Source organism: Amphiura filiformis, chromosome 5 (assembly GCF_039555335.1).
Source record: "Amphiura filiformis chromosome 5, Afil_fr2py, whole genome shotgun sequence".
In the NCBI taxonomy this organism is placed as follows: domain Eukaryota; kingdom Metazoa; phylum Echinodermata; class Ophiuroidea; order Amphilepidida; family Amphiuridae; genus Amphiura; species Amphiura filiformis.
This window is the reverse complement of record NC_092632.1, coordinates 37,842,506-37,860,563: the sequence shown is the minus strand read 5'-3', so window position 1 is coordinate 37,860,563 and position 18,058 is coordinate 37,842,506. Positions and strand designations below refer to the sequence as shown.

Below are 18,058 nucleotides of genomic sequence, written 5' to 3'. Positions count from 1 at the left end.
CAGGGCGTCCAGATGGAGGTCGATCATTGCTGTTCTTGAGAAGGGAGTTCAAGTATTCCCTCCATTCTGCAAGTAGGTCCTCGCCACGCCACTTGTTGGTGGAACACCATCTCTTATTTTGACCATGTCCATTGACGATGTCTAGATTGGGGAAATCTCATTTGAGCTGGATGAAGTTTGCGTTCCATGCTCATTAGTGTCTCGTCGTTGTTGTTACTTTACTTTATACTGCTCCCTTAACCGGCCTGATCGTCGGGGCACCACTGATGACATCTTAACAATCTCTCTGCATCTGTTCCTGTCTTCCACTGCCCTCTGTGAGGTGGCAAGGTTCAGGCCAGGTCATTCTTTTATGTTGTCTTCCCATCTCTTTTTCTGTCTCCTCTTTTTCTTGAACCATTCACGGTACCCTGTAGGATTGTCTTTGCTAACGTCACCTTGGTCTGGGGCGGACATTTTAAAAATGAATTTAGAAGAGCAGCAACGACATCACTTGCATTACATTCCAGATGTTAAATCTACATCATATGCAAAATTTGAGGAAATTCGCACGAGTCCGTTTTTTTTAAGGGCCATTTGTCTATAACTGGTCTTTACATGTAGCCCTATGGAGAGAGTGCCCGTTGAGGGCGCTATAGCCCCCATTTTAGGAACAAAAATGTGATTTTTAAAAAACGGACTCGTGCGAATTGTCTAAAATTTTCAGAGTATGTAGTATGAACATGTAGAAATATAAACAAGTAGTTGCCCTACCTGCTCTTCTCCGAAAAAATAAAAAGTCCTATACCTCAATGATAATGAAACCTATGCTTTGGTCACGTGGTCTTTATATGAGATGTTGAGGATCTTCCGGAAACACCTCAGCCATCCAGTGCTTGTACTCTCCTTTCCAGATCTGCTGTAGTCTCCACGATTCGCAAGCACACTGGAAGATGGATATGGATATGGCGAGGGTGCTACTTGTTATGTAAAAACAGTGACGGTCAATAACTCCAGGGTGTGTTACATGACTGTTAGTTCCAACTCGAGCATTGAAGTCCCCCATAACCATGTGTATTGTGTGTTTACCGGTTCTAGATGATGTTTAAGGTTAATGTACAACTCATTCTTGTCTTTTGAGGAAGCACACTCTTTGCGAGCATAGACGGTCGCCACAGTAAGCTATACGATTGCCTTAAAAAGTACTAGCGACAATCCTGTTAGAAATAGTTCACGCTTTGCAGATATTTGTACATGTGCTTGCGCTTAGACATCAGTAGACCAACACCACCTTGTCTGGTCCGTAGCCTTGCTGTAGATTAACACCTAGTTTTCTATATTAGAACATAATACTGTTTTGTGGGGTTGGCATGGCAGTGATAGGCGATGTTCTTGTATGCCTATGACGTCGATTTCTGCATCAGCCCATAAATAACTGAAGAGCCAGCCTCCCCATATTGGTGCAAGGGGCGTATGTTGTATGCTGACGTATGCTGTTTGTTTGACGACTGACAGACGACACTTCTCAGAAGCTTCAGGACCAACAGTTCGTGATATCGTGCCAAGTTCCCACTGGCGCGTCATGGAGTCATAAGTTTCCGGTCACCCATGCCTTCCATAACAAATACCTTTGCTTCTTATCAAGTTACCGAAAAAATAAACAGAAAGAAATGTTTCGGACTCGTACAACTCGGCATCTTTACCAGGATATGGTCAAAATATATTCTCTTTCTTCTTTTACCGTATTTAATTACAGATATAGAGCCACCACTTTTCCAAAACTGTCCATCTGACATCATCACCAGTCTTTCCGATCCCTCACATACCTACAGCGATCCGATTGAATGGATTGAGCCGACCGTAAGCGACAATGCTGATGCTTTTCCGTTTATCTCGGTGAACTATCGTCCAGGATTGTCCGTGTCACGGGGTGTATGGAGAGTTATCTATATAGCCCAAGACGACGCAGGAAATGAGAGCAACTGCACATTTGCCGTGTATGTTATAGGTGAGTACATTTTATCGTAATATCAAGCAAATAAGCCGCGTAGCATGGACTCAAGTAACAATAACAACAATCTTATTCGTAATAATTAGAATCCATCATCAAACTTGGATAATTCTATACCTTCATTTTAGCCCACGTTAGCCCACTCTTCAAATTCATCCTTTGATCTTTCTAAGTCGGAAACGATAAGTGGGAGGTGGGTCAAACTAGTCTGGCTGCCAGTGGGTATGGCGTTGTTTTGGTGTCCATAGTTTTGTTTTTGATGGATATTGCTTCTCAAGACCACCAACCTCAAAAATAAGTTTACTGGACCTCTGTCAGCATTGAGCATTTTGAGATATGGCGGGTCAAAGTTCATACAGAGGTCAAAATTCTAACTGCTCAAATGCTGTTGAAAATGTCTCCAAATTATTCCTCTTGTCATGCCGATCCAGAAAAAGTATACCTTTACCTAGCTGTGACATTCCCTTCTGGAGTTCAAAGGTTCAAAGGTCAAAGGTCACCATTTGACCTCCAAAGGGGTTAAAACCTGAAAAATACTCGGATTTTTATGAACACATCAAAAGTGTAACTTTTTACCCTTTTACTTTTACCTTCAAATTTTTTTGATCCCCCTATTAAGGACTGAATAATTTTTGATCCCCCTTTTTAGGAGCCAAAATATTTTCCAACCCCACCAAATTATTTATGAACACTCACTTATGTCTTCTTATAATTGCAGGTGGAGCAATTAAGGGCTGTCCAAATAATTTAAACATCACAACAGATCCTGGCTCAAACGTTGGTACAGCCCAGTGGACTCAACCAGTAGCTCATTTACCCCATGATGACTGGCAGTTTCTATGGACACATGAACCTGGCCAGAAGTTTTCCATCGGTGAAACACGTGTCGAGTATAGCTTTCTTGATCCGAATGGTACAGAAATGGAAAATTGCACCTTTGTTATTCAGGTCGAAGGTAAGAAGTTATTGTTGTTACTTCTGTTGTTGTTGTTTTATTCACAGATCCTCACAATATTTTCGTTCTGCGGTTGGTGTGTTTTTGTATCCGTATCCTTCAAATCGCAATTCTAAACTTTTTGACTTGTTGATATCTCAAATTATGAAAGTCCAAAGTCTTTATCAAGTGTTTTTACTTGTCCATGCACTGATGAGTAAAAAAAAATCCCTACCCAGCTCAAAATAAGAAATAAACAAAATATCTCCGACTTCGGCGGCGGTGGCGTCAAAAGAAATTGAATGTATATTTGGTAAGCATATATCTTTGAAACCGATACAGCCTATATAGTGAATTGTTCTGATGTGCATGATGAAATAAATACCACTACTATTACTAATACTGTATCATTTTCAGACAAGGAACCCCCTGTGTTCATCTACTGTCCCGATTCAATCACTCAGCCTGTCGACTCGGGCTATGATGCTGCAAGTGTCATGTGGGATGTCCCTACGACAACCGATAACACAGGAGAGATGGTGACATTGATTTCATGGGAAAACCCCGGAGATATATTCCCTTTAGGAGTCACTGTGGTAGAGTATACCGCAACAGATGTGTATAGTAACCAGCAGAACTGTAGATTCAGTATTACCATTGAAGGTAAGAAAAATATGAAATGAATTCATTGGTTAAGGGGAGTTCTAACAATCTCCGGCCTGAAACACCACAGGCCGGGTAATATTCCAGTGGATGTGACAAAGTAATTGTCTTCGGACCTTTTTCGACTTACTTTTTTTAATGTCTGAACTATGCAAGGCATTAACAGCTGCTGTCGGTGTGATAGCGCTGATGGGTTGGCGCAAAGATAGTTGTTAACCTCCCGTTTGAAGTTCAGCCGATTCTGGTTAGAGGTAATTTGACCAGGTAGCGCATTCCAGGTGAGCTGAGGATGGAAGGAATGACCTCTGGTGGCTGACCAGGTTGGATCTTAAGATTTTGACAGCTTGGTCGTGGGATCTGACAGAATGCCACAGACGAGGATCAATAATCATACGATCTGGTAACAGATGTTGAAGGAGTTCTGGAGCTACGTCATAGAACATTCTTTACTTTCCTCCCTATTGTCACCTATGGAACAGAATGAGACCAAACCAAAGTGAGCTTGAAGTATGCAATGGTATGTGTCTTTGGTCTATCAATGGTATTACTATTAGACTAATGGGCAAGATAAGGAGATCCGGCGCAGGTCGAACGTAACAAAGTCTTTTCTGGAAGAAGAAGCCCAACGACAGATTAAAAGGTTTAGTCATGTTGTCCGTACGTCCGACCATCGTCTCGATTTCCAAGTCGCCGCATACAGCCCTACATTCAAACAATCCCTGACCTGAAACACCAAAGGCCGTGTAATAATCCAGTAGCTGTGACAAAGTAATTGTTTCGGGACATTTTTCGACTTTCTTGGTTTACGTTCATAAGCCGGTGTGGCCCTTCGGTTTCCTCCGAGTCATCTTCCTCCATTTTTAGTGTGGATTGGGCCTTCTGTTTAGCATCCTGTGGCGGCATCTCTATATTGTGACGACCTGGTAGCATATAGAGGCAGTGAAGTAATTCTGGTAGGCTTGGAGAATGCGATGTAGACGGTGGTTGGACGTACGGACAACATAGCCAAACCATAATTTTTCATCTGTCGTTGGGCTGCTACTTCCAAATAGGCTTTGTTACGTTACGTTGTTTACGTTACTTTGTTACGTTCGACCTGCGCCGGATCTCCTTATCTTGTCCATTAGCCTAATAGTAATACCATTGATAGACCAAAGACACATATATACTTCAAGCTCAATTTGGTTTGGTCTAATTTGCGCAAAGTCCAAGATTCTGTTCCTTAGACAATAGGGAGGATAAGGGTTATATAATATTCTCATTTAGAGTGACCTTGAGATGTCAATGCGATAGGTTGTTAGAAGGTTTGACTCATGGTAACATGCAGTCCAAGGTTGGTATTTCCCCAGTTTCAGATTGGTAGATGAAGGTAATGGATGGAATTGTTGCTGAATAAAAGAACATCTGGTGACCAGATAGCGGAGCTTCTTCCACGAATTCTGATGGCGGGATTACATTATATCCGTTCGCATATCCATTATACCGAATAGCATACAACGTATCTTCCGAAGATCTTTCAGCAAGCTCAGATATTGGAATTGGAGATGCATTTTCTGTGCTCTTTCGGGCGCATATCTGTATTTCATATAAAAATAATTATATAATTTCCAATAATTTTCATAAGGTTAACTATTTTATTATCCTCTCCTAGATACTGAAGACCCGACTTTTGTCGATTGCCCATCTTCGATCGCCGTCTCAGCAAACGACGGGGAAGACAGTGCTGCGGTAGTGTGGAGGGAACCAAGTGCGACAGATAATGCCGATAAACCAAATGTGACGTCCAATTATTATTCTGGGGACGTATTCCAATCTGGAATCACTACAGTGACGTATATAGCAATGGATGATGCTGGGAACACGGATGTTTGTGAATTCAGTGTCACTGTTTTGGGTAAGAGTCATGATATCAATTGTGCAATCTTCTAGTATTTTATTTAGTAAACGTTGCAACTAAAGAAAAAAAAAAAAAATATTGAAAAGATTTACCGTATCCCAATCATTTCATATGGCAGCTTGGGATATAAATGGGATTGTATATGTACTTGTGGAACTTTTAGAATTATCCTTGTACTTAGGCCTATAGTTAGGACTTTCTATAAGATCCATTAATAGTGTTAACAAAAAGCACGATCTGATAGCGACTATACGTTGGTTCACTTAAAATTTGGAAGCTGTCTGATTTACACCTTCATTTAACGCATGCTGCAATAATAATCTTTTCTCTCTCTTTTTTATTCTCATTTGTATTTGCAAATCTGATTTAGTTGATTACATAAATACCATAATTAGATTGTCACATTACTGTCTTATTTTCTGTTTGTTTTATTTATATGATAAACATTTTGACTTCTAAGTATATGTGTTATGTTATTATACCTCATAGGATTCCCATTCGATGAATTTTCCCGAACCGGCGGTTTTCTGCTATCAGGTCATGATGACGTACATCTGTCCGGTTTGAGTATATTTGAATGTCTTGTTGCGTGTGTTGAGGAGAAAACTTTTGTTTGTCATTCGGTTGATTATAATGCGATTGGGGAGTGCAGATTGAGTAGTACTAAAGTTGGAGCCGGAGGGGATGCTACGCTTGTGCTGAATCATGCATTTGATTATTATGAAAGATTGATAGGTAAGTTTTGCTCTCTTCTTTCTCCTCATCGTCAACCATCCTTCTCCTCCTCATCGTCCTTCTACTCCTTATATCCTTGTTCTTCTCTTCTTCACCAGTTTTCTTCTTCTTCTTCTTCTCTTTTTTATGCGCTCGAAGGACTTTCTTCGTCTATCCATGAAATTTCAAACAATGAATGGTTCTACTATAGAAATACTCTTTACCATATCGCATGGGCCATCTACAAGCATTTGTTTGTTTGACGAAGAGACGAAAAGTAGACATCATCATAAAAGAAAACCCATTATTTTGAGTTTGAGCAACAATTTTACTAACATGCGGCTTTACAAACATGTAGGATTTGTAAGACCAATCTATTATAATGTTTTTGTGGGGGGTGTCTGCCCTTCGTCTCTTTAAAAAAAACACCTCATTTAGAGGAATATGCTTGTCGATGGAATTATACGGTATGATATCTGTATGACACAGGGGAATATTTTGGCATGGATTTGGACAGAATTTGACCAGTGTTGAATTTGTACATTAAATTTGACCTTGAAGTTCTCAGTTTTTCAAGAATTACAATTTTACGCAAACCCGAATCTTATTTTGTACTACACATTGACGCAGCTTGGGGAAAGGGATGTCACGTGCGCCAATTATTTAGCATCAATTCTGTGCCCTTTCCAAACGGTGAAAGTCACAATTTTGCGGGCTTTGCGCGCATTTCAACATATATAGTCATTTGACAGATCGAAATTCAACTTTTAGATTTATAACTAATTAGTGGTATTTATGCAAATTTTTATACTCTATTCAGAAATGTGGGTGGGGTACTCCGGGCGCCACAACCCCTAACTACGCCACCCAAAGAACAATAATCAGCGAAAAATCTTTTTCTGTGGTTGCTATTTTGACCAACTTTTTGAACTGTTGACATATTTTTCCCCCAGATTACACAGTCCCTGTCATTACTGGATGCCCACGTGACATCATACGACCGTCTGAACCGGGCAAATCATTTGCAGCAATATCATGGCTACCTCCCACTGCATCGGATAGTTCAGATGTAAAATTGATATCCAATCACGAGCCTGGGGAGAAGTTTACCATCGGCGATACTGACATTGTGTACACTGCCATCGATGAACGGAACAATGCAATATCATGCATATTTACAGTTACGATACAAGGTAAATGCCTATTTTAATTAAAAAATTATTGAAATCAATTAAAGGAATTTGCTTACGATTCAAAAGAAAAAATTGTCAGGACATATTATTAATTCTAAAAAATTAGTTTGTGTTTTATGGGAAGATGTAATGTAAGTTTTCAATTCCATTAGCCTTTTGCATCATTATAAACTGATTGCATTGCAAGCTAATAAGTTTGGAATTTCAAAGGAACAAAAAAGTAACACTGAGTCCTTTGAAATTACATTGATAATGAAAGACTATGGCAGGTACAAATCTTCATGCAATTTGCTGTGGTTTTCTTATTGACGAACCAACATAACTGTATCACCCATTTGTACCAACTATAGAGGGCGGTATTATCGATTGTTTTATTCTTGTTAAATTTGCCATGGTTTGCAAATCGTGTTATTAGACACGTCACGGGCATTTCATAGCAATCTGATATTATTATATAGTCGACAGTTATATGCGGTAATAGGGCATACTGCTATATTATACTATTATTATACTGTACACCATCTGAACATTTTTATATTACTTTTATGTTACTTTATCCTTCAGATCTAGAATATCCCCAACTAAATGACTGTCCATCCAGCACTATTTCCCGTTTATCGAACGGACCAGTAGATGTGGAAGCATCGTGGCCAGAACCAACAGCAACAGATAATTCCAATGTTGTCAACGTTGTCAGTAACCACAAACCGGGAGACCTCTTTCCTCCTGGACGATCTGTGGTGAGGTACACAGCCACTGACCCATCTGGAAACCAGGTGCAATGCTCTTTTGAAGTCATATCGGAATCACTGTCTAGTAGGTTTTTCGGCTTTTGTTTTCGTTTTTCTTATCATTGTTTCAGTTAATTGTTTACTACATCACAAAGCATGGTTATGTCCATCAAAACATTCATTAACACTAACCATTTCAGAAAGTTTTCTTTTACTTAGTTCGCTTCTCGAATTTAAATCATAATTCTGAGTTTATGTTATCTTGTCAAAGAATTTTTGTTTGGTATTATGTTAAGGGCTTATAATAATTATATTGGCGCATATTACAAGAAAATAATATAAAATATAACACACATTATATTTCAATATAGAGTGGAATAATCCAGCACCAGGAGTTTGCGGGGGAGGGTTCATGGGGCAAAGTGAATTTCATGGGGGACAAAATAAACCAATTTTGAGTAGAATTGCCGCAAAAAGTGGAAATGTTCGTAATTTTATTGAGTGGGGAAAAAGCGCTGCCCCTGAGTCATGTGCAAAATAATGTTTACAATATCTTGACACAGCATTCAATAGTTATCACATTGTGTTTTTTTTTCTTCTTCAGATTCTCACCGGTTGCTTTTGTCCATGGTGCTGTTAAATTTTGCATTTTCTGATGCTTTGCAAGATCGCAGGACAGACCAATTTAAAGCATTGTCAGACGCTCTAGATAACACGGTATGTATTATGATAAGGATAATGAACTGAGTGCAATGCATTCGTCAAGATAATCGCACGCGCCGTGGAGTTATTGCATTTAGCTCGAGAGCCGATAGGCTCAAGAGCTAAATGCAATAACTCCATGGCAAGTGCAATTATCTTGACGAATGCATTTGCACGAGTACATTATCCGTCATACACTTTGAGTGTAGGCCTATTAAAACAATAGGCAATACTAATTGCTGCATTCATTATATTAGTTTTAATATTAGGGAAAATATCTTACATTTTAAAAACACCGTCAGGACATTGACCAGCTACGTAGCATTTAACTGGTAAAGAAAATCAATCCCTGTATAAGTTAGCTATCAATGGTATCGATTGCGCCATACGTCATACTTTAGTAACTTATTCACGCATGGTTTGTAACCAATTGACTTTATGTTGTGATCATTTAATATCGTGGTTTCGAACACAGAGAGCACTGAACCAGTTCACCTGGAAACGATCGATTTAGATGTCCGACTAGTACTACGGTGAATATCAACTGGACTTTATAGCTCTATAATTTGAACTTTAAAATCTACTTATATTAAAACACACGACATTGGGATTTAACAATTTGTTCAGTATTATCATAGGCCTTCAAACACATGTGTTTGAAGGCCTATGGTATTATAAAAGCATGATCATGATATTATGCGCTAGTGTGTGTTTCCTGGCCCGGCTATGTTATTTTAGATATAGGCCTACATGTATTTCATTTGTAAAATGCTGAATATTTTGCAATGGTGTCATCTCGATTATTCTCATTTGATGTTTGATTTATTTGAGATCATTAATCATAATTTATGACAATGATATTTGCATTGCACATTGCAACCGTTTGTAACTATACCATTTTAACACCACAGAATGTATATTCGTACTTTTTTGATGGTATATATATCGAACAGACAATTATATAGTTATGTGACCTCTGTGTCGAAAGCTTCACCTAACTCTACTATATGGTTATGTGAAAGTAGTATTTCTAGTATTTGAGCGTGCACGTATTATCTAGAATCTATTGTTTAGCGTGCAGGTTTTAGATAATGCATTGTTTAGCGTGCAGGTTTATATAATTTGGGCTGTGAAGGGTAGTTCGCGAAAATAATGCACGGGAGAAGAATACATAACGATGAATAGAAACGGGCACTAGAAGTGTATGCTTAAGTAAAACACAAAACAATTAATTATGGGCGTCATCATAAAAGCTTTGATGGGATGTTTTACAAAATTCCCGTCGTAAGTTTCTTGTAAGAGAAACCGCTTTGCTTTAGCTTTTACTCAGTCATTTCCGAGGAGACGGGCTCTTAGTATTTTGATGGTTATCTAGGAACTTACAAACCAGGAAGAATATAAAAATCGTTGTCACACCAACAATTTTCTTGGTTTGTCGGTCTTCGTCCATTCTCCAGTACAATCTTTAATTGAAACAGCATTTTCAATAAACTTCCCTTTCCCATCCCCAATGGGCCTGCTCATACAAGTAAAGATGACTATGATCATAGATCGTTAAAAATGTTTGATTTATTTATTTTTGATGATCTATGATAACATTCCAGCATTTTTCAAATGTCATTGACATAACTATTTTTCTGTTTGATAGATTAACAACGTTCTCAACAATGATGTGATTTATCAAGGAGCTGTTACGACTGGATTCAGGTATTTTTTCCTAGGATGTCTGTACTATATATATATATGAACCATAAAGCGCGCTTCAGACTCCGAGTATTGTACGTACAATATTGTATGTACAATATGTACGTTCCCGGGTGTACGTTATTTAATCTATTGCCATTCTATTTCCAGTAATGTTTAAGTTCTAACGAATGTTTGATGACGAAAAATCGATAATATGTTACATACAATATCTAGCAGAAATATATTATCGATTTTACGTCATCAAACATTCGTTAGAACTTAAACAGTACTGGAAATAGAATGGCAATAGATTAAATAACGTACATATTGTACATACAATATTGTACGTACAATAAAAAGTCTGTATACTGCTTAATGGAATTATAACAACTGATTCGTTTTCTAATGTGTTGATTGTTTGTTAATAAGTGTATATAAATGACCTCGGATATTTTGTGTTTGTTTGCCAAAATTCAGTCCTAAATGCTGACCTTGAAAATTCTTCCAAAATAAGCACTTTTTTCTGAATTATAATTCACATAGGCAGTTATAGTATCGTGATTATGTGTAGGGTATTGGGGTGGGGTGGTGGGTGTTATCCGTGGGGGGAGGGGTTGTTATTTGTGGAAGTGTGTGTGGCGTGTCTTGTAGATGAAAGTGCGTTATCACTGTATACTTTGTATATATTGCGGTCCGGTGTTAAAGGCATTTTCAGTGATTTGCTCATCCAGAGGTTCGTAAAAATCATCGAAATTCTGATTTTGGCACCTTTTTAGTGCCATGTATGCGCTAACATGAAAATAAGACATTTTACATGAATTGAACGGGGCTTCAACGTTTCTTATTTGTCAATATTGTTGTTTTCCTGTTTAAGCAATTTGCACACAACTTAAATTTTTAATCTTTCGCTGGGATCACTGAATGGACTTTGAAGACATAATCCATACAAACGTAGACTTTCCAAGTAACGGTTTGTCGTGGTCTGTAAATTTTGAAATAATGTCTGAATGAATGTTCATGTTCTAATATAATATGCGTGTTTAAATCAGCCGAGGCAAATTTAAATCATCTTTCGAATGAATATATTACTCCTCTAATAGTAATACTCCGTTCTCTTTGAATGAACTTTGCCTCCTATATCCGAGTAACCATGGTAACTGGGAGCATGTCATTATGCAAACGCTCAAATAATAAACATTAAAATACACTAACTTTATCTTTGTTTATTCGATATTATAGACTTGGCGATGGCGGTGGTGTTGTAGCAGATGTTAGTCTTGCTTTCACTGAAGAACTTAGCGCTGACGGCAGACGACAGTATTTGTTTGTTGTCTTGGAAGCGTGGGAGGAAGATGCCTTTAAAGTGAATATCCAGGAGATCATTGTTCAAAATCAAGACGGTAAGCGGAACTTATAATTTAGCAGCACTCTAAATTTTTGGATGCCTGATAACACCATTTTTTTTATAACAGTTCTTGAACACCATAATATGTTCCACTATTGAACACTAGTGTTCCAAATATGAATGGCAGTGTTGAAGGTGGTGTTCTATGTTTGAACATCCAGTATTCAACTTAGAACACCACCTTGAACACTGCCGCTCATATTTGGAACACCAGTGTTCTAAAATTTTAGAGTGAAGCAGTAACGTCAATATCCTCCAGTGTCTTAAAAGTTTTATATCGTTACACTTTAATGAGCATTTTGTCAAAGAAATCAACATTCCAAAAAAGGGTGTATAATTGCATTTCATTGATGGGTACAAATTTATTCTGCGCATTTTGATACATTTGTCCCTTCCCGGCCTTACGTTTCGAAGAGTGCGAAACATTAAGGCCTATAAACATAATAAAAAATATTACGGTGTGTCATTTGCAAGTTATAACAGCGAGCACTTAACTGATATCTTGCTGATAAGGTACTTCCCTGAAGTAGACACCACATGCATATCAGTCACAGATTTTGTTGCCAAACAATAAGTAAGATGGTTAGGTCACCTGGTGCGAGTGGACCCTATTATAATATATATTTGAAGAATGGGGTGGTTTTGCAGAACTCCTACATGTACTAGTCAACCTACAGGCTACAGCAAGTATAGGCCTACCTCCAATAGCCACCCGAACTAGGGCAAGAGGAAGATCTAGAAAGTGGCGATATCATCTTCCTGATATCCTTATACCTGATCTTTATTGGGGTCCCACTTGGAGTGTTTAGTAGTCGTATGGGGAGTCGTTGGCCTCAGGCCTGCCGGCCCTGCGACCTTGATGTTTTTGTTAATACTGAAAACATCAAGGCCGCAGGGCCGGCAGGCCCGGGGCCGGATATGCCGTAAAAACATGTTATTGAATTTTGCATTAACGTTCATTATTATTTTGATTGTTAGGGTCCAATTCTACAGTAGATGCCTGTCTGACTCTCCCGTGTCCATCTGACATGACCTGTATAGCTTCTGGACTTGTCTGCTCATCCTATTGTAACGACAATATTGGTTTCTGTATGAACAAAGGCTCGTGTGTACGACATGAAGGACATGATCTAATATCGTGTTTGTAAGTTTCATTAAAAAGATTTTACTTTAATGTACCGTATTCAATTTTACATAACCCTCTTAGCAAACACAACTTTGTTTTTAAAACATTTTAAAACTGGTAATATTTTTGGGATTTGGTTTTAGTCAAAATGTTTTTATAACATTTGTATAAAAGCACATTACAACGACGTTTTTAAAAATGTTGTCAAACTGTTATTGGAATATGTTTTTTGAAACATTTTTGCACAATATTTTTTTCAACACTTTAATAGCATAATACCGTATAAGAATGTTTTGCAGTAAGTTTTTAATTTTTTTTGCAGGTGTGTAGATGACAACTTCTATGGAAGACGATGTGAAAAATTCGAACTATTTAATGGTAAGTATCTTTCTTTGTGTCGTTACCTTGGTAATAATAATGCTACCGAAATCGTCTAATTTTTCTTTGCTTAATATTTACATTTCCATTTTCATTGTGTCCTTTCATAATTTCAACAACTAGAAAGAGCAATATTGAATCACGGATGAGGTCCTATGGGTGAATCATCTGAATACGACATTATGTCAAATTGCTCTGTTAATTCTTGCATGTTAAACATTTTCTCCAAACATTAATAAAATTGAAAACATGCATTGCAAAATATTTGTAAGCCTCTTTCTCTGTTTATTTGTGAACACTTTTTATAACCTTTTTATACTAGAGTCGACATTTTAACGTTTTCTGGTAACCTTTGTGAGCCCTTTAAAAAACGCTACCAAGAAAACAAAGGACGTATGATGTCACTTCAAAATGTTTTTAAGCGGTGGCCAAACAAGGATTTTATTCTGCAAGAAAAATTGGGAGCAAGACATTTTTAGAGGGGACAGTCGTAAAATGTGTCTAATATTGGTAATTTTGTGCATAAAAGTTGACAATTTTCACCGCCGCTGATGGTTTTTAAGAACCAAAATAAAGATCACTGACAACATGAGTTATTGTGTGGCTTTTTACCAACATTTATACAGATTCGAAAGTGTACGCAGTAGTGGCTGCAGGGATATGGTTTGTGGTAATGACTGCCCTGATTGGAATAGGTCTGAAGGTGGCATCTCAAAGGAAAAACAACAAACTTGCAGAGTCTAGGTATAAAGAAATGTACCATTAAAAGAATAAATAAATAGATAAATTATTAATTAATTAATTAATTGATTAATTAACTAATTAAATGAAGCTCATTGCAGCAAACACCATGTTGATATAAAAGCACAAAATAGTGTGAAACAAGGTCAAAATTGATTCAATGTTGGCAGCAAAATAAATTGTTTAATTTATTCATCCTTTTTTGAGGAATGCTGTTTGTAGGTCTATAATGTTGATTTTGGTACTAAATACTCATATTTCCCTCAATTCAATTCAATAATTAATAATCAATTAAAAAACAATAATAAACAGCGCATAAATCATCATGTGATCCCATCCCACATATTGCCAAATATCAACTAAGTGTGAACCGTCCGCACTCGAATCACATTGTATTGTTATCTTGCGTCTGAGGAAGATCATAGTAAAACGGGTACCTTTTCAATGTATAGCTCTTTCTGTTAACTTTTGGTATCAAATTGTGACACTTTTTAAAGTTTTTAAAGTTTGATTCATGTATTACTTTTTGTTCAGTTTTTAATGGAAAAAATGTTCGCTTCACTTGAAAATGGAATGAATTTAAACATATAGTTTAAGTGCAAACACATTGTTCATGCTATTTCATAAACTTTCTCTAAACTACCGTCTGTGTATTTCCAGAAAGGGAAGCACGTATGCACCAAAAAGTCAAGTGAACTACGGGTTTCAACCAGAAGCAGATGGAACCATATCATACCACCCAGTTAACACGGATAATAGTAGGAAGACTAGTAGTGTCACAACTACCAAGGAACTGATGACGTCTAGTGATGAGTGTAATTCAAGCCAACAGTCTGGTTCTTCTCGATCTCGTCCAAACAAAACTACAGAAAGATGGGAGATGTCGGATATGAACCCATCAGACAAAAGCTCCTTGATTGTTCCTCAAAGAGAAAGCAGACAAGGGTCGCAACCTCGCCCAAATGATATCACTGAAACGTCTCTTTCATCTGTTAAATCTGAATCTGAATCTGCTTGGCAACTACCGAATGACAGTTTTGAATTGACAGCATTAAACACAAACGAAACGGACGATATTGTTGAGTTACAAAGAGAACCACACGAGAGTTCTCAGGCGGTATCCGGGAGTCTCAATTCAGCGTGTTGTTTCTTGGATGAAGTCATCGTCTCTGGTGAAAGAAAACTGGCAAGCGCTGAGACAAAGTCCTTGATCACAAACAATAGGAGAACAATAATTCAAAATGCGATATTAAAAAGAGCAAAGGAAATTAAAGCAGCAAGAGAAATTGCTGAGAACGACGCTGGGGTACAACCAATGGCAGGAAAGAATGATAGTAAACTCAGAAGAAAAAAGCAAAAAAGTCGCAAAAATTCCAGCTCCAACAATGCGTCCAACAACAATTCCGTTTTTACGGTCACCGCTATATCAAGTGTTGATGGCAACTTTATCATGATGAAAAAACCAGCTGGGACTGTAGAAATACACGCAACTGAAAATGCTTGATTGGTGACGGTCATTTGTTATGTAAATAATAATTATATAATATAGTGGTTTATATTTACGTAATATTATTTTTTTTAATCCTTTGCGTTCATCAAAGGGAAAACAACCAAAATTTTATGTTTCAGATTGTGGGTGTAAACTGTTGCATGGTAGGCTATGCTTGCATCGTGCAAAATATCTCTTCGATTCACGGTTATAAAAGCTCATGAAAAATATTATGGTCTTGTAAAATTAAATAAAGGATATAATGATATATATTCATATACGTAGCGGTAAACGTAAATAGAAAGCAAATTTATACTTCTATATATGCTACTCAAATTTGGTACACTCACCGGAGCGCTTTCACCGGGTCAACCGGCGTCTTCATCGGATGTTATTGCTAGTGAAGATTTGTTGCTGCTATAGTGATGTTGTTGAGATACCTCCTTCAATGACGTCACAGATGTAGATGACGTCAAAGAAGAAGACGGTGTCTCAACAACATCACAAGCAACAATAAATCTTCAGAGCAATAACATCCGCTGAAAACGCCGGTTGACCTGGTGAAAGCGCTCCGGTGAATGTACCAAATTTGAGTAGGCGTAAAAAATTTGCTTTCTAAACAGAGGATATTTGTACCTTTTTATATGGGTGTATTATGGCATATTAGGAACCACGTAATATTGTATGGTAAAAAACAATAATCGACGACTCGAGAAAAGAATAAGATTATCATTGGTATTGGTATCTTTCCCTTTATTAGACTGGTGTGGTAATGATAATTCGTTCCTGGATATTCGTCTTTTGTAATCACTTATCTGAATTATGATTATGATTATGAAATGGTCTCAGCCTACATTAGCCTATCTTGCTTCTTTACTCAGCAACCAAAAGGCCAAGAAGGTATGACCCCCCCCACCTCAAGTGGTGTCACATGAAAGAGAAAAAAATGTAATAAAAATATTTTGCCACCCGGGGTGACACTCTTTATAAGACCCGGGTCAATATTCATATGGGTCCGTTTTATATCTTGAAATGCCAAGAAGGTATGGCCCCGAGTGGTGTCAAATGAAAGAAAAAAGTAAAACATATAATACAAATAATTTCCACGGCGGGGGTGACACTCCTAATATTCACATCTTGAGTTATTTTCCTATTTCGAAATGTTAAGAAGTTATGACCCACGAATTGTGTCAAATGAAAGGGGAAAAAAGTAAAAAATATGTTATTATTGTTATTATTATATAGATATACATGTTAACAACTCCATTTTCCATCAGTTACATGTTGCCATGTTTTCAACTGAAATAAACTAAACATAAAAACTCCTAGTGTGTAAATGGTCTTTATTATATTATACAAATATTGACCGCAATGAGGGACATGGGTAAAATAATACGTAGGCCTACAAGGTGATCTCAAAAACAAGCTATGACCCGAGGCGCAGCCGAGGGTCATAGCATGGTTTTGAGATCTGTAATTTTAACCATGTACCGAATAAAGCAGTTAAATATTAGTTTTATATACCGAATGGATGTATGTTGCGATTGCGCATGCATAGACTCAAACCGGTCCATACATGTAGTTCGTTTCCATGACCGGTCCATAGTTCATTTTGAGGGCATAGCTAATTCAATGACCACAGTTTTAACCAATCAGATTACAGGAATATATAATCTAAAATATATCACCATAATTGTCCACTTTTGCAGTTAGAAAGTGACTATTTTCGAGTTCATCCATTATGACTAACAATTGAATCCATCGCGTTACCCTCTCCCTTCCTCTAAATTAGCTTCCCTTCTAAAGAGGCCACGTCGGTATATCTCTAATTAAGTTTGCGTGCAAAAAGTTTCGATAATTTGACCTTTCGTATAAGATAGAGATTTTTCCCCCAAACACCAAAAAAATTGAGGTTTTTTTTGGCAAAAAACGTATATCTTCAATATGAAAGGTCAAAATTTTTAATTGATCGTCGGCTTTTCCTCCCAGCTGCATACACTTTAAGTAAATATCATAGGTAATGGGGATACGCATCCTGCACAAGAACAACTAAACACAATGGGGAAGGATTGCTCGCTATCAACATTGATGAGTGTAGTATATGTAGAAATAAGGATCAAGAATATGCCGGGGCTCCAAGAGATGAAAATAGTATAGAATATACTATAGTATAGAATTGCAGATGTTTACCTTGACTAGTGTAGTATGAAGAAATAAGGATCAAGGATGTGACGAGCTCAAATAAAGAGATGAAGATCAAGGATGGACCTGGGCTATAGTATAGAATTGCAGATGTTAACATTGATACGGTAGTGTAATATGAAGAAACAAGGATCAAGGATGTGACGGGGCTCAAATAAAGAGATGAAGATCGATCAAGGGTATGTAACTGAGCTATATACAGTATGT

The 18,058-nt window shown here is 37.5% G+C and overlaps 1 protein-coding gene across 1 annotated transcript; it reads left to right on the top strand.

Moving 5' to 3' along the window:
* The first annotated feature begins 1,049 nt into the window (after nucleotides 1-1,049).
* LOC140152172 (uncharacterized) lies at nucleotides 1,050-16,740 on the top strand. The gene is made up of 15 exons (XM_072174472.1): nucleotides 1,050-1,053; nucleotides 1,736-1,987; nucleotides 2,709-2,945; nucleotides 3,342-3,587; nucleotides 5,239-5,481; nucleotides 5,974-6,219; nucleotides 7,152-7,391; nucleotides 7,956-8,207; nucleotides 8,727-8,839; nucleotides 10,473-10,531; nucleotides 11,750-11,910; nucleotides 12,894-13,059; nucleotides 13,364-13,419; nucleotides 14,046-14,163; nucleotides 14,821-16,740. Exons 1-15 carry the CDS (start codon nucleotides 1,050-1,052, stop codon nucleotides 15,662-15,664), a joined length of 3,237 nt encoding a protein of 1,078 aa, XP_072030573.1. The 3' UTR covers nucleotides 15,665-16,740.
* The last annotated feature ends 1,318 nt before the right edge of the window (nucleotides 16,741-18,058 follow it).